Source organism: Phasianus colchicus, chromosome 6, assembly GCF_987193195.1.
Source record: "Phasianus colchicus chromosome 6, bPhaCol1.hap1.1, whole genome shotgun sequence".
Lineage (NCBI taxonomy): Eukaryota > Metazoa > Chordata > Aves > Galliformes > Phasianidae > Phasianus > Phasianus colchicus.
In genome coordinates this window covers 18,599,556-18,626,595 of record NC_143441.1, presented here as the reverse complement: position 1 = coordinate 18,626,595, position 27,040 = coordinate 18,599,556, and the positions used below count along the sequence as shown (strand labels likewise).

The following is a 27,040-nucleotide window of genomic DNA, read 5'->3' as shown; positions in this document are numbered from 1 at the left end:
AGTTTTAATGCAAGCTGAACTCTGAGGAGTCTTTCTTTCTCAGGAGACTTTACATTAGCATTTTTCAGATGAGAATGAACACTTAAGCACCAATTGCTTAACATAAGATTACCCCCAAATCAAAGATTTTAGCCTGTCTGAGCCTCTGCCAGTCCACATACTGCAAAAACCCAATCAAGGCAAAACACTTTTCCTATGCTCTACTATGGCACAGAACCATCATCTACCATCTCAAGTAAAATCAGACCTGTAGCTCAGAAACATGCAGCCACTAGCTGTGGTTTAGGCAAGGAATCAAAAATAGACAGCTTAACTGCAGATGAAGAACAATCTTAAATTTGCTGGTCCTTTACCTTGAACTCCCTTACTTGTTAAAGTAATGCAAAGGAATTTGTTGGTGTGTGCCCTATAAACATGTAGAATAAGGAAAAAAAAATAACACAGATGGACAGAGCAGAAAAAAACTTTTGTTTGTGCCTTTGGCACTGCACTTGGATGGCTATCTGACCTCTATACTGCTGCCAGGGTCAGGAGAATTAAGGAACTGCATGGCAAATGCTGGTCATATAAGCTAAAAACTGCCTAAAGGTGTTTTTCAAATGACGACAAAAGCTTTCCTTCCAATACACAAGCACTTCTTTCCTCCTTTCTCCTATCTTTATATAGTATAAATGATTTTCTTCTCCTTTTCTGTCTTCTTATGTGGCCTTTAAGAATTCTAAAAGTAAACTTAAATATAAACATACAGCTGCATTAAATATGATGAAGGAAGATCACAAAACACAGATTATCAATAAACTATATGTATATAAAAATACCCCCACAACCAGAAGATTTTGAAATACAAAGATGAGGATTCAGCATCTGAAGGAACTGATCCTTGCATTAACGTTTGCCAATTGGTAAAATAAATTCCTAGTTGTTGCAACATGACCGAGCAGCTTTCTCCCAACAATTTCTGAGCATCTCCCATGATGGATATAAATAAAACTCAAACAAGAAACCGCTTTCCAAGATACTACTCTTACACTTACAAAGGATAAAAGCTTAAGAAAGAGAAAGATAGGTAGGTGGGAAATGTTAATTCAGATCAGAATTGACTTTTTAACTGCTTTACAAGCTGTATGTCATAGTGCCCTACACTTAAAAAAAAAAAAAAAAAAAAAAAAACCGAAAAAGTCATAACCTTCACCTATAAAAGATACGGAGATGTAAGGTGTTTTAGTCTTCACTGTCAGATGTCCAACATGAATCTTTATAAGCATCCTGATTTTTACTGCACACCTTGTAAATGCTAAGTACTTAGTAGTAAAAATATGGATAAAACTTAAAATGTAAAATAATCAAAATTTAATAAGTTAATTCTTGGTTTAATTCACTGAATGAAAACATCCCTGTGCTTTGTGGGGTGTATTATTATACCCTAAGATTTTGATTCAGTGGTGTCTGCAGGAAAAGCTCTGAAGCCAGAGAGCTCCACGGGTAAAGCAAGCACTATCTGTTTTAGTCAGGAACCTGACTGAAATACTTGTAGGAAGTAACAAGATTCCTTTGTACCTGGCTGTTTTTGCTTAAACTGGGAATGCACATTTTCAAATGCCTGTCCCTGTTACTCCCACTTTGATGCCCATCATCTTGGGGTACAGAGGCAGATTTTTTGACAGATGAAGCTAACCCCATGAAGCTCCAACCATGGAGAGTGCTTTGAGTCCATGGGACCAGAATTGAGCTACTCCAGGGTAAGCTTCATCCCTCCTCCCCAGCCCTGGAATATGATGACAGAGACCTTTCCCTCAAGCATTTCCCTCTCCCAGCTGCTGCTCCTGCACCAGACAGTGGCACAGTGCAACACGGACAAGGCAAATCAGCATTTCTCATACAAGAACGAAGGCTGGGGTGGGATCTTGGAGATCAAGGATTAATCTGGTGGAAAACTGAAGTGAGGTACACCTTCCATCTCCCTCTCAAGTGGACTGCTTTTATTTCTAACAAATCTCTTTTAACCAGGTCAGAACCAGACTGCTTCTGACTTGTTTCCTATCTGAAAAAGACAATCCTAATGCACATGCTTCCAAATGCTATCCTAATGCAAATGCTTTGTGTGGCAGGTGACATTTTAGATCTATTAATGCATTAAATGCAGCTTTCGGCACACAAAATATTTCCACAAAAAAAAACCCAAAAAACAAATCATACATTTTCCTGATAGAGATGCAGATAATCTCTCTATCTTCAGTGAACCACAACGGTGATTTTCCACTACGGTTTTTGTAAAAGCTGTTCAAAATTGCCTAGCATTATCCACCATGTTATGGAAGATTTCCTTGCTGGGAAATAGGACACGATTTTCAGCAAGTCTCTTCTCGGATTCCACTGTTCTGCTAGGCAAAGCATCAGATGTCTGGCATGAAGTTGAGCCCTAAGGCATAATGTCCAGACAAGAAGTCATCAGACTCAGTAGCACTAACAGTTGTCTTGCTCAATTTCTTTTGGTGTTTAGGATAAGTCCTTTCTTTGATCTCTTTTCCTTTTCCTACAGAAGATTTTGCAGATTTTTAAAGCCAAAAGGGACAATTCTGAGCATCTATTTGGACTCCACATAAAAACAGACCCTATAAGTTTATTCAGCAATTACTGAATTCAGCTAAGTTACCTGTGGCTGAGTTAGAGTAAACATCAGGTAATTATCTGAAAACTTCTTGTGCTGGATCTTTCACCACATCCCATGATAATCTGTTTCACTAGATACTTTTTTTTTTTTTTTAAATGCATGACTAGCTTTTAGTTTGCACTTTATTGATTTCAGCTCCCAGCTTCTCTTATGCCTTTGACTGCTTAAATACCCCTCTAGTGCCAAATGCAACATCCCCTGCCTATCTTTTGTTTAAAGGAGTAAGTGTCAGATTTATTGTTTCAGGCTGCGTGTCACCTGTATTTCTGATTATTCTTAATCCTACAGACCCCAGTTCATGAGGATATTTACCTTCTTATAAATACATGAACAAACTTTGTTGTTCTGGAAAAAAAAGAAAAAAAAAGAAAAACAAAGAAAAAAATAAAAAATTACCAAGAAAAAAAAGGAGTTATAGCATGAAATTTGCTATGGATTCCTAACTTCTGCTTGGTAAAATCATATGCAGGTGATTTAAGCAGCTGTGCTAGACAAGGTACTAGTTTATCCTCTGCATTGTTGCTTTTCACTGACAAGAGTTTGTGAGAAGTCTAGATGCTCTGAAGAGTACATAAAAATATGCAAAGCTTGTTAATCTTGAAAGAGAAATGTTCCAGCTAGCTTCTGTGTGGAACAGGCACGTGCACTTTGAGGTTCCATTCATTCAAAAATTATCCTAGATAAGGTTTTGCACACAAATCTCCTTACAAAATGTGCAGAATTGGGCACACAGCTTTAAAAGCCTGGGGACATACTAGCTGGCAAGTATGTTATGGTGGGATTTTATTGGGATACACACAGAAATACAAAATCCTACAATTCTGAGAGAGTACAGATATACTGATTTAAATACACATACACATGAGGTAAATTAAAGAACTGAAATCTCTGCATCTAGAAAGGACAAAAAACACTGATGTCCTTCACTGTATCTCAGTTTTTCACCATCAAAAAAATCCATCTTTCTCTGCAGTAACTTGCTGAAAAGTAACAAATCCCTTGGAAAGATGGCAAAAGCAGGAATGGGTTTGACTTTATTGCAGTTCCTCTGCCTCCTAGCACATTGATAATCACAATGTGATTCACAATCTTACTTCACAAACTTACAAAGAACTGCAATTCTCAGTGTAGGAAATCTCTGTACTTAGAAAAATAAATAAATAATAACCTAGAAAAACGAAGAGATATGAATACGTGAGGAAAGTCTTTGAGAGCCTTTCATGTGCTCCCATTCCCGAGGAAGAGAATTCTTTCTTTCTTTTTGACTCGGTTATTCCAGTCCTGGAGTGAGGCAGGTCTGAGACTGCTGCTGTCCTGAAAAACCTGTCCTCTGATAACTGCTGCAAGGCACCAGGGGAACCTGATACTGTTTGTGCTGTTCTTGCAGTGTCCAAGGAAAGGGAGACAAAAGCCTCCCTCGCCTTAGGTTTTCCTAAGTTATTATTAATTAAAAAGAGAAGAAAGGGGGGATGGGGGAGGGGGTGAAGTGAGCTTTGAGAGTTTTGCTCAGGGTCTTTTTGAGAAACATGTCTCTTTGCTTTGCTTCTGTGTTGTGATTAGAGCCAAGAACTGCACTAGTCTGCTCTGACAAAGCGAGAGGTACTCATCCCTTGGTATTACCTCTCAATAAGTGGGTCCTGCTTTACTCTCATTCCTGTCTGCTACCAGAGCATTACAAATTCAAGTAGTTTTCTCCAGATGGATCTTTATGCCTACACCGTGTGCCCTGATGCAGGCATACCTCAGCTTTAAATCTGCTGACAGCAAAGCTCCAGCACCTACAGAATTTGCTCAGCTTCTGGGTAGGTTTTATAACCACACTGATATCCGTGCCTCCCACCACCGCTAGTAATAACTGAACCAGTTGGGGAAGATCTCTGCAAACCCATCGCAGCAGTGATTAAGATGTAGACATACGTGTCTACTTGCCCCTTAAATAGAAGGCTTAATTGGTGATGTGGATAGTCATTTCCTCATGGACAGAAATTAAACTCCATTTAATTCCTGAGCAGACACTTCCAATGCACAAGGTTTACCACACATTTGGAGCGGGGAGAGGGGGGAGGAAGGAATGAGCCGCATGCACGACTCTCCCTACCTCTGACAATCACCAAGGAAAAGCAACATGAGGACCAGAATGGCATAAGTGTGGCAGGTGTGAATTGACCTGCACTGGCAAAGCTGTGAGCTGGGAAACTTGCAAATCACATGGTTGTGCAATACTTGGCTCCAGTCAGCGCTATCATGTTCTTTATAAAAAAAATAAAAAATCTTAAAGACATGTACATCAAGTTAAGGGATTAACTGTCAAGTGACATTACTGAAACAGAGACAATATATTTCTTTATTGTTAATGAAATTCAGTTAAAAGTGAAGGAAGTGATAAAGAAAGTACTGTATTGTAATGTATTTTACATAAGAACGTAATATAGAAAGGGAAATGCAATTAAATCTTAATGTGGACTTTTTTATTTTTAGTTTATCATCTGGTTTACATTTTGAGCCCCTTTGCAGCAGTAAATTATGCTGGCATTTCTTAGGGAATAGCTGCCATGTTAATTTAGTTTAATAAAATAACTGACAGAGAAAAGGGGAAAAAGAAGCAAGAAGAGACAGCACCCCCCCACACACATACTTCTCCTTATCTTTAGCTACGTATTCAAATGCTTTCTATATGAATTGTCCGTGGTCCAACTCCAGCACCATGTAATAATACAATACATTACAACACAGTACAATACAATCTTGGATTTCTGTAGCGCCCTTCGTACAAGCATCCCAGGGTGCTTTACAATCATTATGAGTTAAAATTAAAACTGAAGCACATACAATTCCTAATAGAATCGTTTTAAAAATGCTAAACAGAACAAATAACTTTTAAGTCTAGATTTAAAAGTCCCAACAGCCAGAGCTTTCCTTACTTCAATTGGCAATGAGTTCCAAAGCTAGGAAGCAAAGCGACTAAAGGCTCTCTCATGTTATGTTAAAGGATCTCTCATGTTGTTTATACTTGTGCAGTACTCTGCAGCCAACAATTTGCCAATAGGAAGAAGAAAAAGACTTATTTGCAAGCTTGCTTTAAAGAACATTGGAGGAGTGGCTTGTTAACCCTCTAATAAAGATATGGAAAGAAAATCAGGGTTTGCACTTGGCCATGGCTGCATTAAGCAGCATGAATGAACAAATACAGAATTTTGTTTTATGTATATATACATATATATATAAATTATAAAATAAGAACACCACAGCAAATATTTATGATGAAAGTTATTCTATATAGCATTCTCAAGTTCACCAAAAGAGTGAAAGCAGAAGCTGAGTAGGGCTCAGATTGACAATACATGCCCATTACAGAAGAAAAAAAAAAAAAGATCTGAAGAAAACATGTTGTGTTCCTTTTTTGTTCTGTCACTTCCCTAAAACTTAATGACCATACGATACAGATAACCGCTTACGTGATGCAGTTTGCAAAATTGCTGAACTGTAACATCAAGTCTGCACATGAAGTGGGGAAGATTGTCACAAAATTTTTATTCCCTTAAAAAAAGCATGACTTTTGTACTTCGTCCACATGAAAGCTTAGTCCTCCATACAGCTGACTCAAGGGGAAAAAATAAAATGAGATGGGACTTCTCCTTTTCAGGAGCAGAAACACATGACCTCATGACAGCACAGTCAGATAGTAAGATTGACACATTACAGAGTTCTCTGAACTCAGGAACTGCACTTGCTTGAGAAACATTAAGTGCTGATCTCATAATTGTTTTGAAAAGGGACTTTAACATTTTCAGAGTTGCTAAACTGAATGAAGAGGCAGAAAGAATATCTGTTTTAGGTAGCTGCTACCTAAACAATCTGATTGATATAACTACAAAAGCAAGAGCATTTGGATGTATCTAAAGAACAACAACCAATGATCAAAAGATTAAGCAATTTGAATTTTGAACTCAACTCTGTCCTCAACAGAAATACAACACTAGTGAGGTCAACAAAGAGTACACGAAGTGTATCTATCAGATATAGAAAAGTTATTTTTAAGATTGCATGCAAAAAGAGTTGAGTGTCCTGAGAAAGTCCTTAAAATCAGTGTAGCTCTAAGGTTCACCTTGTGGCCTTCCAGCACCACAAAACCAAATCCTGCTACTTGGTCTCATGGAGAAGCTGCAATGGAGCAGCCCATGCAAGACCAGCATCATGATCGAAGCCCATCCTCCCCCATCCCATCAGTAATAGACTCTGTATCCCACTCCAAATGCCCATCCTACCAGGATGACTAAAAATTCTGGGCACAAATTTTAATAGTTAATTGAAAACGTTGTAAAAACCTCAATACCTCATCAACTAAAAGACACATCAGAGGGAATGCTCTTGAGCATCTGGGGGTGGGTTGGAAAGGACCTGCCTGCCAAGACCTGAGCCCAGGCCCTCAAGGATTTACTTCCCCGAAATAATTAATGACATCTTCAAAACCTAAAGTACAGTAACTTCTAAAGTAGAAAAAGGAGCTACATTCCTTACTGAGGTTATTAATTACAAGGTAGGGGGGAGGGGGGAGGAGTGCAGGCAGAAGGAGGAGATGAAGAGAGGAAAGAGAAGGGAAGTACAAGCAGCAAAAAACCCAAGTACTTGGTCTCAGGTCTAGGCAGGCAAAATTGAAAGGGGAGCGCAGAAACCACCTTTCAGTTTTGTGAAGAAAGAAATAAAAAATGCTCACAAAGCATACGGATTTTGGCAACTCTCAATAGCTCATTCCTTGGTTATTTATAGGTCTGGAAATTTTAATTTTAGTAACAGCAACTTTTTTGGTTTGTGATGGGGGTGGATGTTCAGATTGTTAGAGAAGCAGCCAGGAAAGGTGAGAGGATTTCCATATCTCTATCATGCTGCTTGTTTGCTTTGACCGCCAGGTACACTCAGATCAGGTAAACTGAGAAACACCGATATTGCGAGCAAGATTTCTCCCTGGCATGCCTGCCAGATCACATAAAGCCTGCATGATATCTGCATAAAACAGCATGCAAATTCAGGGCAGGATATCAGAACAAAGAGCAAGGTATGTGATATATATCGTGCCCATGTCATATGTCTGCAATCATTCACTACAGGATGGAATTTTGCTCAAAATGCAGTCAAGATGTCTATATTTATCACAAGTGCAGAACTATTCAGACTTCAGTATCATACCAGTACTTGTTCTGTGGAGTCACGCATTTTACGGAATATATCCCTCCCTGATCATATACTGCAGACTTATGTAAAAGACACTGAGGGGGGAGGGGAAGGTGATTACACACATAAACATTTTCAAAATAAATGTAAAGAATAACACTATATGTGCACAGTAATTTATATATAAGTACCACAGACTTTGGATATATTCCATGAAAATATTCATGTCTCCAACTATATTAAAAATATCTATGAGATTTTACTATCCATCAGTCCTGGAATTTCTCTTCCATAATGCATTGGCTGTTGGTTGCCTTGAGAGTAAGGCTAGGTATGGGGAGTTTCAAAGGACATGCAAGATAGAAGAAAAAAGAAAAAGCAAAAATGAACTTTGTGTTTTGGGATGTTATGAGGGAAGACTAGTATACCTTCCTTCACAAGTGCTTTTACAGCGTCTTGATAAAACAAAGAAGTGAAAATCTCAAAGCTATTTGTGAATACTGACAGCAATCATTCTGAAAATCTTTTTGTAGAAAAAAAAAATGGGTAAGATAATATCAGTTGGAAAGTCAATGTCATTTGATCACAGCCATATTCTAAAAGCGCTACCCAGATTCTAATTAATCTCTAATTAATCTACCAATCTCTTAGTTTGGTAGATGAATTGTTATCTCCCTCCCTTGGAAAGGTGACAGGAACTCAAGATAAGGGGTACATCTAAATCTTCAAAATCACACCAGTGTTCCAGAATTACCAAATTCCAATTTTTTTGTGTGCATATGAGTATATATGTGAACACGTATACACATAAAGAGAAAGAGAGAGAGAAAATAAGTCAGTAAAAAAAAAAAACGAACCCCAAAAAATCCTTATTAATAACAGCATACATAGGGTCTGTAGTATTTCAGTTATTTTAGCTGTAGTAGTAATAGGAGACTTCAGCTCCAAAACCCAAAATGGAGCAAAACTGTGAAAATGAAGTACAAAAATATTAGAACTAAAGCTGAACAGAGAGATGGTAGGAGTATCATTAAATAAGTGCAACATGCCTGATCACTTAAGAGCAGCTCCAAACAGACTGAGGTAGAGCACAGCTTCACTGTAAGGGACCAAAAATAAAAATTGACGGTAGAACAATTTCTGTATAACTCTTTAGAGGCTAGAGAACAAAAACAAGAAGGATACAAGACCCTAGCCACTCATGAGATGCACAGGTTTAATGGGATGCATAAGATGGCCCAAAACAGAGCCCTGGATTAAATTCCAAGTTCCCTTTCCCCTTCAAAAGAGATCTGGAAAGGAAGCAGAAACAAAGCTAGCCATGCATATCAAACACAGGAAGTCTTTCACTTGGCACTACCACGTGCTGGTAGTCTCTAGCAAAAAAATCTGTAAATTTGAGGAAAAGCAGCAAAATATACTGCAGCACATAATCCAGAAAAGATTCAGCTTTTCCACGCCAAATCTGTAGCACCTTTCTACTTTGTTTTCCCAATATATAAAAAAAATAAAATAAGTCTCCAGACTTATGCTCTCGGTTTTGCGGCAGTTGAGAGCTGTGCATTTGCTCCAGTCTTTCTCAAGGATTCCAATTCAAGTCAATGGGGATTTCCTGTCATGTGGACTCCCATAGCAAGTGGTAAACCTGGCTATCACAGGATAGTCATGGCAGACTCAGAATGAAACAGCTGAAGTAACTTCAATGGAGCCTGTCTATTCAGCGCTCCTAATGGAAGAGTCATAGTGGTTTTTACTGGGGAAAGCATGAAGTGTTAATATCTGTACATCCCAAGGTTTTAGTTTAACATGAAAACAAACAGGAAAAAAAAAAAAAAATCACTGAAGTAGAAGTTGCCATTAAGCTTTCTGGAGGTTTCCTTGTTGCTGTATATTCAAGACATGAAATATGCTTGTGCTAGAAAAATATTTTGCTCAGAATTTTTGCATTTCATAGATTGTCAATATTCTACATAAAAAGGACAATTTTCAAATATAAAAATGCAAGGTGAATTAAGAAAAAAAAGGTAAATTCTAAGCGAGGATGATGACTCTGTCTTTCATGCTTAAACTGGGCTCCGCAAATGCCATGCATTGAGCACAGCAGCTTACATACTCTCCAACAAACCCATTCGTACCTACACAAAACGAAGTACTGCTAATGACACTGACAGAAAATGATAACTAATCTCATTTCCACTTTGAGTCATTTTTCTGTGGTTAATAAATTATATCCATAACAGTGTTAATAACTTATGGTACAGTGCCATTGCACTAGTTTGCATTTGTGATGAAGCACTTCATATGGCATAATCTATGCCCATGAAAGTACACATGAGGAGAGACCACTAGTCTTCTCTTACAAGAATCTAATGCTGAAATTTTGACAAATCCTCTAAGAACACATTGCTCTCCACCTTGTGCTTCTCACCTCTGATACAGCAGCACAGCACTGCAGGCTTGAATTCAAACTTGAATATATTTAATAAAACAGGCACTTTTAAACCTGTCTGTGTAGGAAAAATATACAATTAGTTATTGATTAGGAAAATACAGGAAGCATTCACATCAATTTAATCATCTGAAAAGGACACTGTTGGACCACATCTTCCCGCAAGTTCCCAGAGAGAAACAGGAAGATTTAGATCAACTGATGGACTTTTGACCAAGTATTTATTCTTCCAAAAAAATTAAGACAAAATAAATGTATTTTTAACTTAATGTGATGTGATCCTTAAAGAAATGGACTACCAAAAAAAAAAAGAAAAAAGGAACAACTTAAATTCCTAAGAAATCCAACCACTGCAGCACCAGTAAACAGATGATAAAAATACTAAGCATGCTTCAAACAGCAGAAAAAAAAACAAACTTCACGTCTTTAAATATATTATTTTACACATATACACAAAACAAAACAAATAGTGCAAAATAATACAGAAACATCCCCAAATCAAAGTTCTGTAATTTGCGGTTCTGGTAATCTCAGATGCCGCCTTCAAGTATAGTTATTAGGCAAGGTGGTTTTTGTCCATTAAAATTATGATATTAAAAAATAATGTTTTTTAAAATTCTTTTTTCAAATAGTAATTATTGAAATCTCTCCAGAAGCGTGATACTGGCATGAACAAAGCATTTCTTTTAAAAACTGTTCTTCTGTTTTATAAGTGCATCATCTACATATATACACAAGTTTTCTACATGAAACATATGCCAACATATGCATGAAATGTTCCATCTCTAGACAATTTACTGGTTTTCCATCAGTCTAAAGCAAAAATTAACCCTGGAGTACCAAAATTGAGAAAAAATACCAAATTACATGCAGACACTGTGAGAGAGAAGTGCAAAAGCTCACATGCTTTTATAATAGGTATGAGCAAGATAACTTTGCAGACGTATCACTAGAATGGTTTGCAACCAGTGAAGATAATTTTGATTATTTCCACTTCAAAACTTCCTATATTGGAGCCACATCACTGAAAACAATCTAACCATAGGGGAAAAGAGAGTGATGGGAAAACAGCCTGCTAATATATCTGCTGGAAAAACAGAGTCAAGTCCTCTATAGATTAACTGAAGTCTTTCAGAAACGAAGACTCCAATATTTCGAGCAAAAGAAATAAAATCTCCATAAAAATAACAGCACTTCCTTTTTCCTCTCCCTACCACAATTTGTATCATGTATTCGAAATTCTCTACTGCACCACAACAAAATACAATCATCTAAACAGTAACAGTAAATACAAAGTTCCCACCACAGTACCACTGGCTTCCATACTGCGTAGAAAAAGGAGTTGCTCCTTCATGGCAATTTGACAAAACAACGACAGAAAACAAGAATATGAATAAAGCTTCAAGGAAGAATTGGTTCAACATTTAACAGCGCATAAATAGAGATTTCATTTTTTGTTTAGGTCTATTTTGATTAGAACTAATAAATGGCTGATTTTCCTTTGGTTGTTTGCAACAACAACATATCACCCAAAGAGCTTTATTTTTTATTCCCCTCTTATACAGCATGCCAACGACTGTCTCATTTTATGAATTAGCATTTAAAACTACTGCAGGTTATCTAACAAGCATTCAGATTCAGTAGTACTTTTGACAGCAGTAAGTAGAGAGTCTTTTAACATCTTGAACACATGTGCTTGAAAAAAGTAGTTACATCAAAGCAGTTCAAAGACTGAAGACAAAAACCAGTTAAAATCCAGTTTGCTGTGAGACAATTTTAGTGTGGTGTAAACAGCCTTTCACAACTCCCCATGGGAAACGTTGTAAGACTACGTTCAAAATGAATCAAGCATATTTATAAAGATCATGAAGTGGTCAAACGAATTTGCATTTTTGGCAGATTCGCTCCACAGATACTACTTGCTGCAGTCTGTAGAAATCTCAAATCTCACATCAGTGTTGCCGATAGTGCTTTATTATTTATTACATGTTATGCTAAGTACCTGTGAAAGGGGACATTCCTTGGCCAATGAACTCTGGTTCATATCCTTCAGTAAGTCCTTCAGAGCATTTCTTACTGTCGTGTGAGACCATTGTTCAGGAGGCAAGTCTTCTAGTTTAGGGCAACTATTTGAAACACAGATTAGAAAAGGGATTATTACAAGATTGCATCCTGCTGCAGAACATTCCTTTAAGACAGACAGATTTCATTTTGCGCATCAAGCAGATGCATCTGGAGATTGCTCTCGGTCTCCTGATTGTTCCGATTAGTTAATTACTTTATACAACACATCTGCTGTATTGATGCATGAATTATACATCAGCTGCATGTGGCGACTATTTTTTCATGTTACTTCTACCTTCCTGCTCTGATGCGCTTGGTAAAACAATTTAAGGTGTAATGCTTTCTCACGACTGATCATGAAAAGCATTAATATATTAACCATTTTTTCTTTTTTTGTTGCCACGAAATTTAAGAAGCTAGACAGCAACAATAAGTGTGAGCAAGTCATTCTTTTACAAAATGCACACAGATGGTACTGTTCATGATATGCAAAAATATTTTTCTCTTAAGTAAACTTTATGTAAAATGCCTTCTTGTAATGCATCATTTAATTGACTAAAATGCAATATAGTTTTAATGAGATATCCAAAGAAAATCTATGTATCAGAGCTATAAAAGTTTTCTGCAATAGTATGCTGTAAGTTAAAGAATTAGGGTAACTAAAAGGGAATTAAGATAAGCCTTTGTACTTAGAGCACACAGCACAGCGGGAATTAAATACAAGCAATATTAACCAGAAGAACAGACAAGTAACAGTTCACTTCCCAGAACTGGTATTCAACTTACCTGTGTAACTGGATTTTCAGTGTGACCACATGATACACATCTTGCAGCATGTCTGCTACTGTAGCATCAGGGGCATCTGTCACGTAGGAAAGTGGAACTGGATTCCACTTTCCAACCTGGATAAGCCCTGTGGGATACATGTAAATATACACATTTATTTATTTACTTATGGAAGAGGAGGGAGGGCAAGAAGAAAAGAAAAAAAAAGTTATTTACCCATTAATTCCTAGGAACAAAAGAAATATCTAATTTTAATAAGATCATCACTTTTATTTCTAGCCTTGGAAATGTGGCACAACAGACCATCAGAATAGCAGCTCCCCCAAATGCAACCCCACTTGAACATCACCATGGATGTTCTTTATCTATATTATGAAATTACAGAAATGCATTACAGTAGAGAACCTTTTAATATGTATAGAAGCATATTTTTCTCAAGTACCCATGAATTCAATAGGACATGATATAATAGCTCCCAATCTTAATAAATTATAAAGGATTTTGCAAGGACTGAGTTGAAAATTATAATCGTACTTTGCAGTCTATAAAATGACAATGAACAAAATAAAAGAAACAGAGCTGGATATTCAGTCATAAATGCAAGTTGACTCTCAACAGTCCATCTGCTCAAATATGCTTTACACTTCCTTGTGGATCCTCAGTGGAGCAGATTATTAAGGTCAATAAGCATACTAATGATTCAGTTGAAGTCTTTTTTTCTTAAAAAAAAAAAAAAAAAAAGGAAAGAAAGAAAGAAAGAAAGACGACTCTACCTCAATATTCCACACGAACAAACTATGCATTAACTAAACAAAAATGCATTAAGGAACGAAACAAAAAGATGAAGATAGAATCTGCTAGAAGTTGAACAAGTGAAACTTGCATCACATTCCTGAAAGAAATCCTGCTCCTCCCCGGAGTCCCTCAAATTAACACAATACATCATACAATTTCATCACCTTATTTACCTTTAGCTTGGGCAGCAGAGCTGTGAGAATATCCAAGGGATAGCAATGCCATTTCGATCAGTTGGTTGAAAAGCATGTCCTTCCTCACCAGCACAAATTCTGCATGCTCCTCCTTAGAATCGTACTCAATGGCATTTTCATAATGTTCCACTACACAGAAAACTGGAAGCATACTTCCTGTAAAAAAAAAAAAAAATTAAATTAAATTTCATGTATTAAACTGAAGTAATAGTAGAGTATGTGGGTCTACAAAGCGTTATGTAAATAAAACCTGTATGAACAGGCAGATGAGGCATCAGGAATCATCACAAATATTTGATAAACATATTCCCGGAGTCCTTTCCCCTCACCCTCCTTCAAAAAGATAAAGTTCTGCAAAACATCACTCTCTATGAAAAGCAGAAATGCAAATTTATCTTCCTCGACGGGATACAGATGAAAGAATTACCTGCTATAGGAACCACAAGGTTAACTGAAGAGAAGTTGATTCTCTCTGTCCTGCCTGATTTGTTGTGAGTAGCAGGCAGCACGAGAACCTAAATACACACTGCAGATGTCTTCAGTGTGAGCCATTTTAGTACCAGCCACATAATTTTGTTCGTTAACACTAAAACTTTCTCAGTTCTGCCAAAAATATTTCATTACCTTCAGCATCGACAACAAATCACCTCACATGTTATACATTCACTCTGAAAAGGGCACCCGAGGAAACAAGGCAAAAGTTAACGCTAATTCATGCCTCATTCATTGAGTACACTTGAGCACTACTTTCACTCGCATCTTTAAGAAACAAATCATGATTTCAATGCCATTTTAAGGAGCATACCTGCAGTTTAGGCTTTTTTTGTTGTTGTTGTTTCATATATGCGCATTCAACATTCCTGGTATTCACTGCTATTTCAGTATGCCTGAAACCAATTACTAATTTCCAGTTTCGTAGCATCTCATAACAGACCCTTCCCTCTGTCTCTGCACTGAATGTTAAGCAAACAGCCTCTTTCCCTTCTTTTTTTATTTATTGTTTTTTAAATTCCTTCTCGACAACAGGCAGAGTTACTAACCAACAACCCAGGCTGTTTTAGGGAAGACAACGTCCCTCCCAGCAGCCAGATTTCTAGACTTGGAAAAAACCACCCCCCACCCCCGACCTATAAAGGGCACCTTATCCCACAGCCTCAGGTTCAGCCCTGTCCCAGGATAGAATCTCCCAGAGACAGAAAACCAAAGGGTTAAAAGCAGATGTACCGAACCGCCTTATGGCAGCCTGCCAGAGGGGTATCATCTTTAGCATAAATGATGACAAGGGTTATTTTAACAGGGCACCCAGGAACTCCAATTAGTCCTACAATGTTAATGCCTCTATAACCACTGCCCTCTAGACTGACAGAGCTTCCTAACCTGCTCTGGTGCACAAGGCATCCTGCAGCTGAGAGAAGAGATTTACTGTTGACAACAGAAATGCTTTAAGATCACGTCTGTTGATTTGTGCTCTAACATACAGCAAGAAATCACAGTAAAAAAAGATACCTTTTAAGCTTGTATATTTAAACTACATCTGTTCACCAGAGAGTCAATCTCTGGCAAACAAACCCCTTCAGGCTTGCAGGAAAAGCTCACAAACTCACTCCAATTTGCCCAATAGGCTCAGCATGAAAGACAGGACTAAAAGCTTGCCAATATTTAGGCAGTGCAAGGAGGAGGGTTTTTTCGGGTTTTTGTGTGTTTTTTGTTGTTTGTTTGTCTTTTTGTCTTTTTTTTTTTTTAAATCTCATTGAGACTGGTCAGGAAAGGAAAAAAGACCAAAGCAAAAGCAGTACATGCAAACTGGTGATTTCTTCATTGCTTTTAATTAAGCTGTAGAGAGCTTTCCAAAACATACACACGTACTTCATCTGCAAAAAGGTTTTGGTTCTTTCCCCCTCCTCCCCCCTTCACACTCTCACAATTGATGTTTCACCTACTAACATCTGACTGAAAGAAAGGGCTCAAAATTCTTAAGTAGTTTCACTGCTAATACCTGAAGATAAAAAGTAAACAAAGCTTCATTTTAACAGGGCATACACACTAAAAAACAGCCGAGACAGATTCGCCCTTTTCCTTATCAGTTCCTTCAAATCAGGTTATCACTAGATAAAGCTAGCAATGCACAGGTACTGCATTGTGTGCAGCACACTTTTTGACATGTATGCACTCCCAGGACTTAGAGCATTCTAAAAAAATGTACTTTAAACAGCACAGGAGAAGCTCCTGGCCAAATTCCTATGTCCAGTGCAGCTTATCAGAGGTGGATCCTGGTAGCGCAACACAGGTCTCATCTGACTACAAATCAAGCTACTAAATCTTTTAGCAAACTGTCACTCGTGTCCTTCTGTTAATGTGAAAAATGTTGTACAGGAGAGCACAACCTTAGCTGGCTGATCTCTCCTGCTAGTACTTGGCAAGACCTCCAATTGCAGCAACTCCATAACCTTCTAGTATTAAAGGGGAGAGCACTGGTCAGTGCTCGCTGCTAAAAATACAGCATGATTTAAACCTGAAAGCAGTGTTAGAGCTTTTGCTGAAGGTTTATGAGTCTGTGTAAACAGCACGTCTACCATAAGGAGCAGTGAAGTCTGTAGAATCCTTGTCTAAAACTGTCCTGGCATTAAAGTTTGCTGTGCAAATATCACATAATACCAGAGACAGCTGAAATCTCCTATTTAGGAATTTATGGAACTTATATGTTTGCAGGCGTCAGAAAGTCCTTTTTATATAGCCCCACTGCTTCACTGTACAATATTAATGCACTCTGCTTGAAAAGCCGTAATAAATTATATTTTTAATGCTCTTACCCTGGCTTTCTTAAGATGCGTACATTCTTGGCAAACAATCAATAAATAGGGTAATCATGAGCAGAGGCCAAAGAATTTGCTGAAGTGCTGTTTTGCCATTTTTAATAGATAAAGATCTAACAATACGGACTGCTGTGTCTGTTCATCTCAGGATCAATATATTCTTTGTTTTCGCCAAACCGAGGAAAAAATAAATGATTGTACGATAAATGTTATGCATCAGACACAATGAAATTCCTCTGCCTTCTAACTTTGTGCGTTTAATAGTCTTGGTTGCATTTTGCACTTAGCTTAGCAAACGCAAGAAAAATCTGGATTATAAACATATACCAATTATACAAAAGTAAAGGCTGCTTTAATAGAAATGCAAAATTACATACAGCATGTTTTTATTTAAATTAGGAAGCCTGCAGAATGTGGTCAAAAAAAAGAGGTTATATATTTCAGTATGCAAAATTTATAGATTTTTGTCCACTGAAAGTATTTTTAAGGCAAACAAAAGCCATCCATATACAAACACCAGTGATTCTAAACGTGTCTTTTCCTTCTGTAAATGTCTAATTACAGCAAACCAGCCACTGAAAAATATGACACCCAAGTTGTTCATTGTTCAATAATGAATTGTACTTAAGAAAATAAACTGCGAAGATTGACATCATAAATGACTTTTCCAATGTGATACTTCAAGATTTCCACGCTCTCTATAAAAAAAAAAAAACAACTTCCAACTGTTACGGAAATACTGCTGTCCTCCAAGATTGTACCATCATTCAGAGGAAAGGCGAGAATTTGTTTTGGGAGTTCAGTCTTTATTCTTACAGATTTCTGCGTTTCTGAGTCCAACACGGACTCTAAGAATTAACGCATCGTATTACTTCTATTTCAATGTAGGAATTTGCTTTAATCAGGACAGCTAGCCTTTACCTTAGCAAAAATCAGACTCCACCCTGTAAAGCAAGATGCTCCACCCAAGCATGAAGCTTACATTTCCCAAATGTGATTTATATCAGAGTTGGGAATATATAGTATTTTAGAATGGAGATTTAATCCTGAAATATAAATGAAGTAGAATCTACAAAAGTATGCTTCCCCCCACAAATATTATAATTCATATTTCTCAAATGCAGAATTAAAAAAGTGTTACCTTTTCTAATATTAGTTTTCATCAGGTGTCCAGAGTGTTTTAAAGGCACTCCTTGCATTTTAGTTCCTGTACTTCCAAGTCTTCCTCTTCCTAATGGGCTCCCATTCTGTTCCAAGCGCGCAATTTTGGCTGGTGGACCCTTCGGATCGCTTACATTGTTAGACATTTCTGAATGTTCTTTCCCCTGAGTTGCCTCGTTCAAATGATCCATACTCAGTCCCGCCTCTAAAGATCACCTGCCATGATTCAAAAAAAATATATGTTGTACACGTGTGCGCATATGTATACGTATACAGCCTGCACATGTACAGAGATGTATATGCATCATAAGCCCATAAGGAAGAACAAATAACTATTTTAAACAAGGCAGAAGATGCCTTAAAAAAACAACAACAAAAAAAAAACAACAAACCAAACTTCTCCAAAAAAGTGACCCCAGTTTACAGAGAAATTACACCATAATCTGACGGAATTATTTTTTAAAAGCCAACTTCCCAGATATTCTTATAAATCTGGCAGAGACTAAGACTCATAGAAATGATGACATTTGTCAAGATACATGCTCCAACACAGCTATTGTTACAAATTGCACGGGAAGATTTCTTATTAATCCTGGGTGGTTTTATTGTGTTACAAAAAAACGAGGGGGAGAGACAGAGAAAGGAAAAGATTCCAGTGAAACTGTACTTAATCTACTTGATAAAAAATGGATGCACAACAATAGAGAGATTGTTCAAACTTTAGCTGAGGAAGCAACAGATTTATTAGTGAAGTAGAACATTGTCCATTTACAACTTCACTCCCACACCTTAAAAATAAAAATTAGAAGAGAATTTAACATTTAACTTAGAAAACAGCGGTGAGAGGCGGTTGCTTTGAGTTGCCCGATTGATTTTTTAGGAAAGTTCAACAACTTCTGCAAAGTTTAAGATAAGCATATGAAGAATTCTTAAGGCATTGGACTTTAACTGTTAAATAGAGCAGTCTCTTATTTTTAATTTATTTTTTTTTTTTTAAACTAAGAGGGAAGAAAGGCAGCATTTCACAAAACACAGTGCTGAAAAAAAAAAATAATTTCGACAGGACTTTTGAAAAAGCCTTAAAAATAAAGAATCTCTTGGTGATGTGAAGTTACCTACTCACACAGATATACGAAACCCAAATTCGGAAGTAATTTCAATAACAAATTATGAAAAGATGTATGTTAGCTTGCCTGTATTTCCCTTTTCACAAACTTTCGAAACCACAGTCCATGAGTAACAATTCCAGCTAAGACACTAAAAATCCCCAACGCCGAGAACATAATGGAGTAGGTTTTGAGGATTTTTGCCACTCATCAGAATCTATTTTACCAAGTATAGGGGCCATCAATTGCTGACAAGCGAGACATCTTTCAGGTTATGATTTCATTCATCAATACTGTTATGATTGTCAGGGATTTTACCCTGCCTTTCTCTGACAGAGAAAGGAGTGACTGCGCTGACAATTACGCCATGCGTATAAGATAATCACTAAGGACAGGTGACTAGACATTAATTTATGAACTAGTTTTTACATTACTGAGTGCAACTACTAATACTGGGGAAGTTCTGTTCAGAAAGACTGGTGTGAATCTGATAATTGCTACTTTCTTTCAGTTGCCTAGTAATTCAGCACGTTTTCTGCACATTTCATCGCAAAGCTATTAAAGCATAAACATCTCGGGAATTTTTCATATGTACTATTCTATGTCATTGGTTTATACGGCAACGACAATTCCATAAGTTGTTTTTTCTCATGTGAACACTGCATTGCTTTTCCCGATGGAGCGAAGAAGGAGGAAATATATTAATCTGAACATTTACAAGCAACTTAAAGAATGCCAGAGAACAGACAAAGTTTAGAAAATCATTATTTTTCCTCGCACTCTAAGGTGACACACTAAGGTTTCCCATTCATCTCGATCCCATCTGCTTTAGGTCGCATGTCTCATTAACAGGAAACATGCTTATTTTAGCCACTTTGGGAAGAGTATTCCTTTTTTACTGTGTTAACTGCAGTCCAAGGAGAGAATTACAGTCCCAAACCCTTAACATCTTCCGACATTTCTGACGATGCTGAAATGCTGTAGGGCTGCTTTTCTGGTCCTTCTCGAGAATAAGAGGATTAAAATTAAAAAATAAAAATAAAAGGGGAGGGAGGATAAACAAAAACAAAAAAAAAAAGCCTCACACAAGAAAATCCTCATCACTTTTGGCAACTTCGGAAGTACTCTAATGCACCGAGGCTCTTTGCTACAAAAAGTATCTAGTCATCATGAGTCAGAATCGCACTCCATCATGTACAGTGCATAAAAGTGATAGATCGCCGCTCAGTTACTGCCCTGACTGCAACCCAACCACCAAATGGGTCATTTCACTCGGCCTTGGAATACCCACCCATCGGCATCCTTTCCCCGCTTAGTCATCTTGTAAAAAGCTTTATGTTACAAAGCAAAATTACATGCACATAAAACACCTAATTTACTCATTTAAACTCCATGCCCAAGGCTAAAGTTCACTGAAACCTCAGCGTGGAATAGTGATGAGCACCAACCAGCGGGGCCTGCCCAGGGAGAGGGCTGCAGGGAGCAACTATTCTCCGCTCCGCTGCCAGGCCGACTGTCCCCGGCTCTCGTATTCAGGCATCTCTCCCAACTACAAGTTCTCAGCACGGGCGTTCGGGGCCGAGCACAATTTCGAGGCACGGTTTCCCAGCGCCCGGGCGCACCGCGCAATTTCTGAATGGGAGCCGGCCGGGGTCCTCTTTTGTCGCGACGCTATTCTCCCGGTTCTTTTTCTCCTCCCGAACCAGCCCCCTCCCCATTCGTTTCCCCTCCTCTTCCCTCCCTCCCCCATAAAACCCCATAATCACATTTGAGAGAGGCTCCGCACTTATCCGTTCCATATGGCTCTCGCGATCCAGGCCAAGCTTTCGCTGTGACCTTTTAAAGAGACAAAGAAGCAAAGTACTTATCTAGAAACAGAAACACTGCAGTTTTCGGAGTGAAATTAGCAAAACCGACCCGAAACTCACCACTTCAAAACTTGACAGCATATAAATAACAAAAACAAAGGAGGTTTCCTTTGCAGCCCGAGCTCTTGAGGAGGAAGAAGTTCGAGAGTGATGTTTTCCTAGGTCCCCCCCTTTCTGGGGGGCGCGGGGGGCAGCAGACCTGAGGGCTACTTCCCCTAATATTCTTTTTTGTTGTTGTTTTTTTTTCTCTTGTTTTCTTGTTGCTATTTTCCTTTAGGCGGGGAGGGGCAAAAATAGGTAGCGAGAAACAGAGTAGCCATGAGCAAAAATGGCAATGGACAAAAAAAAAATAAATCTATATTAAATATCTTTTGAGAGAGCGGCGGAGGAAGGAGCTGAAGAGCAATTGATCAGACAAGTGCTCAAAATTCAGAATAATAATAAAAATAAAAATAAAGTAGCAGGTTTAAATGGAGGTGGGAGGTGACTTAAGTCTGGCTGTCCTTTCAAAAATAAAACCAATGCAAGTGAGAGAGGGGGGTATTAGGGGAAAAAAAAAAAAAAAATCAAAGCCAAAAAAAAAAAAAAAAAAAAAAGGCAGCTTTTCTATCCAGTGTGAAGAGCAGAAAGTCTACTTCTAGGTTGTCACTTACACTATTATTCTCCAATAGGCACCCAGAGGAGCAGCACACACAGAAGGAGCCCGCTCCCCTCCCCCTCCGCAGAAATACACACCGTAACAGCCCCCAAACTTTCTGCGGAAACCTCAGCCTCGCAGATCGCTACTGGAGATTAAAAAAAGAAAAAAGAAAGAAAGAAAAGAGAAAAAAAAAAAAAAAAAGTGTCGAGAAAATCGCAGGAAAAAGGCACTAAAACGCCACTTTTAATCTCGCCTTTGCGGTCCCGGGAGGAAAGAAAAAAAAAAAATGCAGAGAGGAGGACCTGTCTCCTCTCATTTACCGGGGGCTGCTGTGGGTGCGGGGGGAGCGCAGAGAGAGGAGGGAGAGAAAGCGCGGAGGGAGGAAGGAAGCACCCAGCAGCACCACTACAAAAAGTGACGAGGTTGCACTCCCTGCGAGTCCAGAGCCGGGAGAAATGAGAATGGGAAATAATAATAATAATAATAAAATAATTTTTAAAAATCACAAAAAGATCAGCGCTTAAAAAAATAAATAAATAAATCTGGCTCCCTGTCCGCAAAGCAAAAGAAAAATAATTATAATAAAATAAAAATAAAAATCTGGGAACTCCGAGAAGAGTTAGTAGCGAGATGGGGGGTTGGGGGGCAGAAAATATCAAATAGAAAGATTGCAAAAAGCCAACAACAACAAAACCCAAACCAGCAAAAAAAAAAAAGAAAAAAAAAAAGAAACAACAACAACAACAAAAAAAAACAACCGCACACACACACAAAAAAATACCCAACCACAATAATAATGGAAAAAGAATAATAATGGCAGGCTTTGTTTTTTTGTCTCCCTCCCTTTCTGTTTTTTAGTGCTCCCTTCCCCTGGCTGCCTGGGCACGGTGGTGATTTAGGCCGGTTCGGTGTTGTTGCTGGATGTTACACGGATATCTGTGTGTGTGTGCGTGTGTGTATGTGTGTCCCCGGCCGGAGCTGCTCGCTCCGCTCCCCCCCCTCTCCCTCTCTGTTTCTGTCCCCATTAAATTATTAGTTGACTCATCACTACTCCTCCTCCTGCTGCTGCTGCCGCCGCCGTCCCCTGCTCACAGCCTCTCCTCCTCTCCGCTACCGCTCGCTGCCGCCGCTGCCGCTGCTTCTTCTTCCTCCTCCTCATTTTAATACAAAATAACACCGAGGCCACCACCGGCTTCTTCCCCCCCCCCCCTCCTTTTTTTTTTTTTCCTTTTTTTTTTTTTTTCCACAGCCCCCAAAAACGGGAGGAGGAGGAGGACGACGACTACGACGCAGCCTCCCTGCTGCTGCCCGGAGCCCTTCCCCGGCGGCCCCGGATCATCCGACGCGTCCTGGGAGGGAGAGAGAGAAAGTGGCAGAGGAGCAGGAGGAGGAGGAGGAGGCGGCGGCGGTGAAGGCGTGGGGGAAGGGAGCCGGGAAGCAGGGGGTGGGGGGGCAGAGCGGAGAGGCCGCAGCGGGGAGCGGAACGGGCCGGGCTGGGCCGGACCGGGGGGGCCGCCGGTAGGTGAGCGGCGGGGGGGCCGAGGGAAGAGGGCGTGCGGCTTCCGGGCGCGCACGAATTTGCAGGCAGCTGGGTGCGGGTGAGGCGGCCCTTACTGCGCCGCGCCGCCACAATGCCCAGCGCGCAGCGCCGCGCAACGCCCGCAGGCGGCAGATGGGGGCCTGCGGCGGCGGCGGGAGGTGGGGGGAGAAGAACGTCGGGGAGAGGGGGGAGAGGAGGAAGAGGAGGAGGGGCGGGGGTGAAGGCTGAACAATATCCTGCCGGCGTGCTCGGCGCGGCCCCCGCCCCGCCTTGTGGAACTGTGCGGTGGGCAGGTGCACGGCGGCAGTGCGGGGCTGCGGGCGGGGGAGCGAGCGGGGCAGGAAGTTTGCTCTTTCCCCTCCTAGCTTTATGCCGACAGAACTGAAGGAACAGCGGCCGGCGCGCTGCCAATGCACAGCGGAACCCTAATCCCCCTCCCCCCCACTCCCCAAACGCCCGTGGGGTCACCCCGCAGCGCCCCGCCGGGCCCTGAGGCTCCGCCGCCGCAGCGCGGAACGGGAGAGGACGGGCAGCGCCGGGACCGCGGAGAGGGGCGAAGCATGGAAGATGGTAACGCGGGGACGAAATCGATAGCTGCCAGCCAGACGTAGGGCTTCCCACAATGCACTCGGGAAAAAGTAACCCAACTAGACAAACTTGAACGCAACAAGTTTGTACAAGCCGCGAGATAAGGGGGAAATTAAACTTCTTTATTGATAAACTGCGCTCTGTTTGCCTAGGCTGTGTCTGAAAAGGAGAGTTGCATCATCAAGCAAAGAAGGGATGAACTGTGCTACACAAGCAGACACACAGCCAGAATAGTTAGGGTAGCAACTGAAGAGAATTCGTGAACTGCACACACAAATTTGAAGGAGCAAAGGTGGGGGAGTGGGGAGGCTGATGAGCAGAGCACGGCCTCTGCACAAAGAACAGGCAAATCGATACATATAGGAAGAGCTAAATTATCACTACGCACGTTACTATAAAACAAGGGGAATGTATCAGGGCTGGGTAAAGAAAGAAGCTGACGTTTACTGAAATAAGCACAGACAGCATGGAGAGAAAAGGAAATTGGTAATAGGGTGAAATACATGAAATATTTATCGTATCTAGCAAGGCACAAAATAGATTATAATCTCAGAAGCAAAGAAATGAAATGCTTGAAAATGAGTACAATGTTACATAATGCTGTTAGTCAAAGCAGAGAAGTGGAGGTGGAATGCATAGGAAACATGAAAAGTTGTACAGATGTTGCATGTTACTAAGACTGCTACTGAGAGTGCTGAAAGGGGAAAAAAAAAACAAAACACCAAGAAACACGTTTCACAAAGAAAAACAAGGGAAAATGTCGACGACACCTTCTATAATATACAATCAACCTTGCGGCTGTTTATTTAGAAACCTTTTTCCAAGATGGTAAATAGAATGTTAAAAAATAAATAATAATAATAATAATGCAAAAAGAAACAAAGAATAATTATTTCCCAAGATATCTGAGCCTTTGGAGGAAAGATAGTGTTAACCTGAAGAATTAAAACTTCACGAGCACAATGGAAAGTATCAGCATTGTATCAGTTTTGATCTGTTCCAGGAAAGCCTGGTACAGTCATCTTCAGCACCAACCACGGAAGAAGAAAAACATGAAAGCAGAGGGGGTTTGGGCTGGGCGACTGCTGCCTGTGGTGCGATGGACAGAAGGGGCAGTGAGGGTAATTGGAGAGATGCAGAGCTGGTTAGAATAGAGCAGATATTTAAAAATAATGATTTGGAACAAGATTAGGGACTCGAGCACCACCCTACAAAAGTGATTACCGGATATGACAATAACAACAACCAAGAAAACAAAAAGATTAGAATCTGCTCTAAAGTAACTTCTGCTTTGGTGTCAGAGACCATTCCTTTCACGGTCAAAAAGCCCTTAAAATGTTCAGAGTTAAACAAAGTGATTAATCTAAAAAGCAGAGACGGTGAATTAAAGGAGCAGGGAGATAACAATCTGATAATACAGGAGCACAGAAGGCCTAATAATGATATTATTATGCACACTAACCAAACACTGACAAACAAATATTCTGTTAATTATATAATCATGCATATGCTTCCTATGCTTGAGATAAATGATTACAGAAAATCGCTCTCTTCTTGAAACTGCATGTATGTGCTAAGCCCTGTAAACTCCCTGCAACATGGATTAATTTAATTTCTGCATATCACCTATGTCTGGGAAAGTTATTTGCCGCAGACTTGGCAGGCAGAGCGTGGAATGCAGGCTTTGACCAGCAGGCATGGGTAACTGAGGGCTGCTGCGTCCTGACGTACAGGCAGCAATCAGATCTCTCTTATCAATACCCAACTACTTGGAATAAACTCAAGATAAAGATATCTGATTTTCATTTGACCTACTCTAATTTACACTTCACTGTGTCAACTTTGATATTAAAATGTTCCATTAGAACAAAGATATTTATAATAAAAACATATATAAAGAAGAGAAGATGAATAGATATTGTCATGGATACGTATGCAGGCAATCATTTAAACATGCAGCAGGAGTAACATCATATTTTTCATAGCTTCCAGTCAACAAACGGTGGACAAATATATGCTTAATAAAGCTAATTAACCCTTAATAAAGTTGCTGCACTGTAGGTCTGATATGTAAATGTATCTCGCACTAGGTTATGCTGAAATAAGACAAATAGTTAAAAAGTTGGACTGCGTTTCTTCAACCCCACAATGAATTAACTGTCGAGCAGCAGTCTCAGTGGCTGCAAAACAAAACAAGTTCTCTGCTGTGGCATGTTGCCTTGGTGCCTTCTAAGGTCTCTATTCCAATCTTTTCTCGTTTAAAATAAATAAGGAAATATGGGCCCATGTCTTGAGGCTTGGCTCTTGGGCAAGGAGAACAGAAAGGACCTGGCAGCAGAGCAAAACCAGTATGGCTGTGTATTCTCTTTTATCAGATTTCTTTGGGGAGATCAGGCTGATTGGGTTTTGCATGTACGTATTTCTGATATTTCTGACAACTCTGCAGCCATTTGGGTAATTCATCAGCTCCAGCCCATGCTGGAGGTGATGCAGAGAATTGCTGTAGCAGTAGGACCATCAAGAAATTCACTTTGCTGATGATTGGAACAGTATTTTTCCCCACTGTGAGGTGATGTGTGAGTAGCAGTGACTGCTGGAAAACAAGGCGATGAAAATAACAGTCCCTGGCTTTCTGAAGGGCGTGGTAGTTTGCACCCTAGTGGTTTGCACCTTATTGCTAAGTGAGGTAGACAGAGGTATTAAGGGGGAAGGGTTCTGGTGCATCCTTGCTTTCCTTTCCCATGTCTATCTCTGTGAGCCTCAGAACAATGGTGCTGTGGTGCAGACTGAGTCCTGGAACCCTACAAAGTGTTGCACCTCTGATGGAAGTTGCTACTCAGTCTCCTCAGAGTAACTTCCCCTCTGTCTTGCCCCGACACCACTGAAACCCTCCAGCCAACCTGGCTGCAGCAGTCGCAGCTTTCACCCTACCCAAGGTCTCAGTGCACCCCGATGGGAATCACAGCATTCAGCCGCATCCCCCACGCTGATCTCCCAAGTTACACACCAACCTAGATTTTTTTTTTTCACTGCAACCTGCCCCAGCCTAGAGAGTATGCCTGTCAAAAAGCAAAAGTGCTATGAAATGAAATTCATAGCACTGAGAGGCATCGCACACAAGCTGTCGTCCCCTCTCACATTTTGCATGAGCAATTTCTTCTAGTTTGTGCTCTCTTACATACAATGTCCTAGAACA

At 39.7% G+C, this 27,040-nt stretch overlaps 1 protein-coding gene across 8 annotated transcripts in view; it reads right to left on the bottom strand.

Annotated features, from left to right (window-relative positions):
- Positions 1-27,040, bottom strand: part of SATB1 (SATB homeobox 1) — a 91,752-nt gene that overhangs the window by 51,691 nt on the left and 13,021 nt on the right. For 5 of the 8 annotated variants that reach the window (XM_031590207.2, XM_090142587.1, XM_090142589.1 and 2 more), the window contains exons 2-5: positions 18,083-18,318; positions 14,108-14,284; positions 13,140-13,266; positions 12,292-12,415 (exon numbers count right to left, since the gene is read on the bottom strand). In XM_031590207.2, coding sequence (XP_031446067.1) covers positions 12,292-12,415; positions 13,140-13,266; positions 14,108-14,284; positions 18,083-18,293 — 639 coding nt within the window. In that variant the 5' untranslated portion in view covers positions 18,294-18,318. Of the gene's footprint in view, positions 1-12,291; positions 12,416-13,139; positions 13,267-14,107; positions 14,285-18,082; positions 18,319-20,974; positions 21,045-21,136; positions 22,531-27,040 lie in introns of those variants that run through there. The other 3 variants (XM_031590205.2, XM_031590204.2, XM_090142590.1) reach the window with 3 other exon arrangements.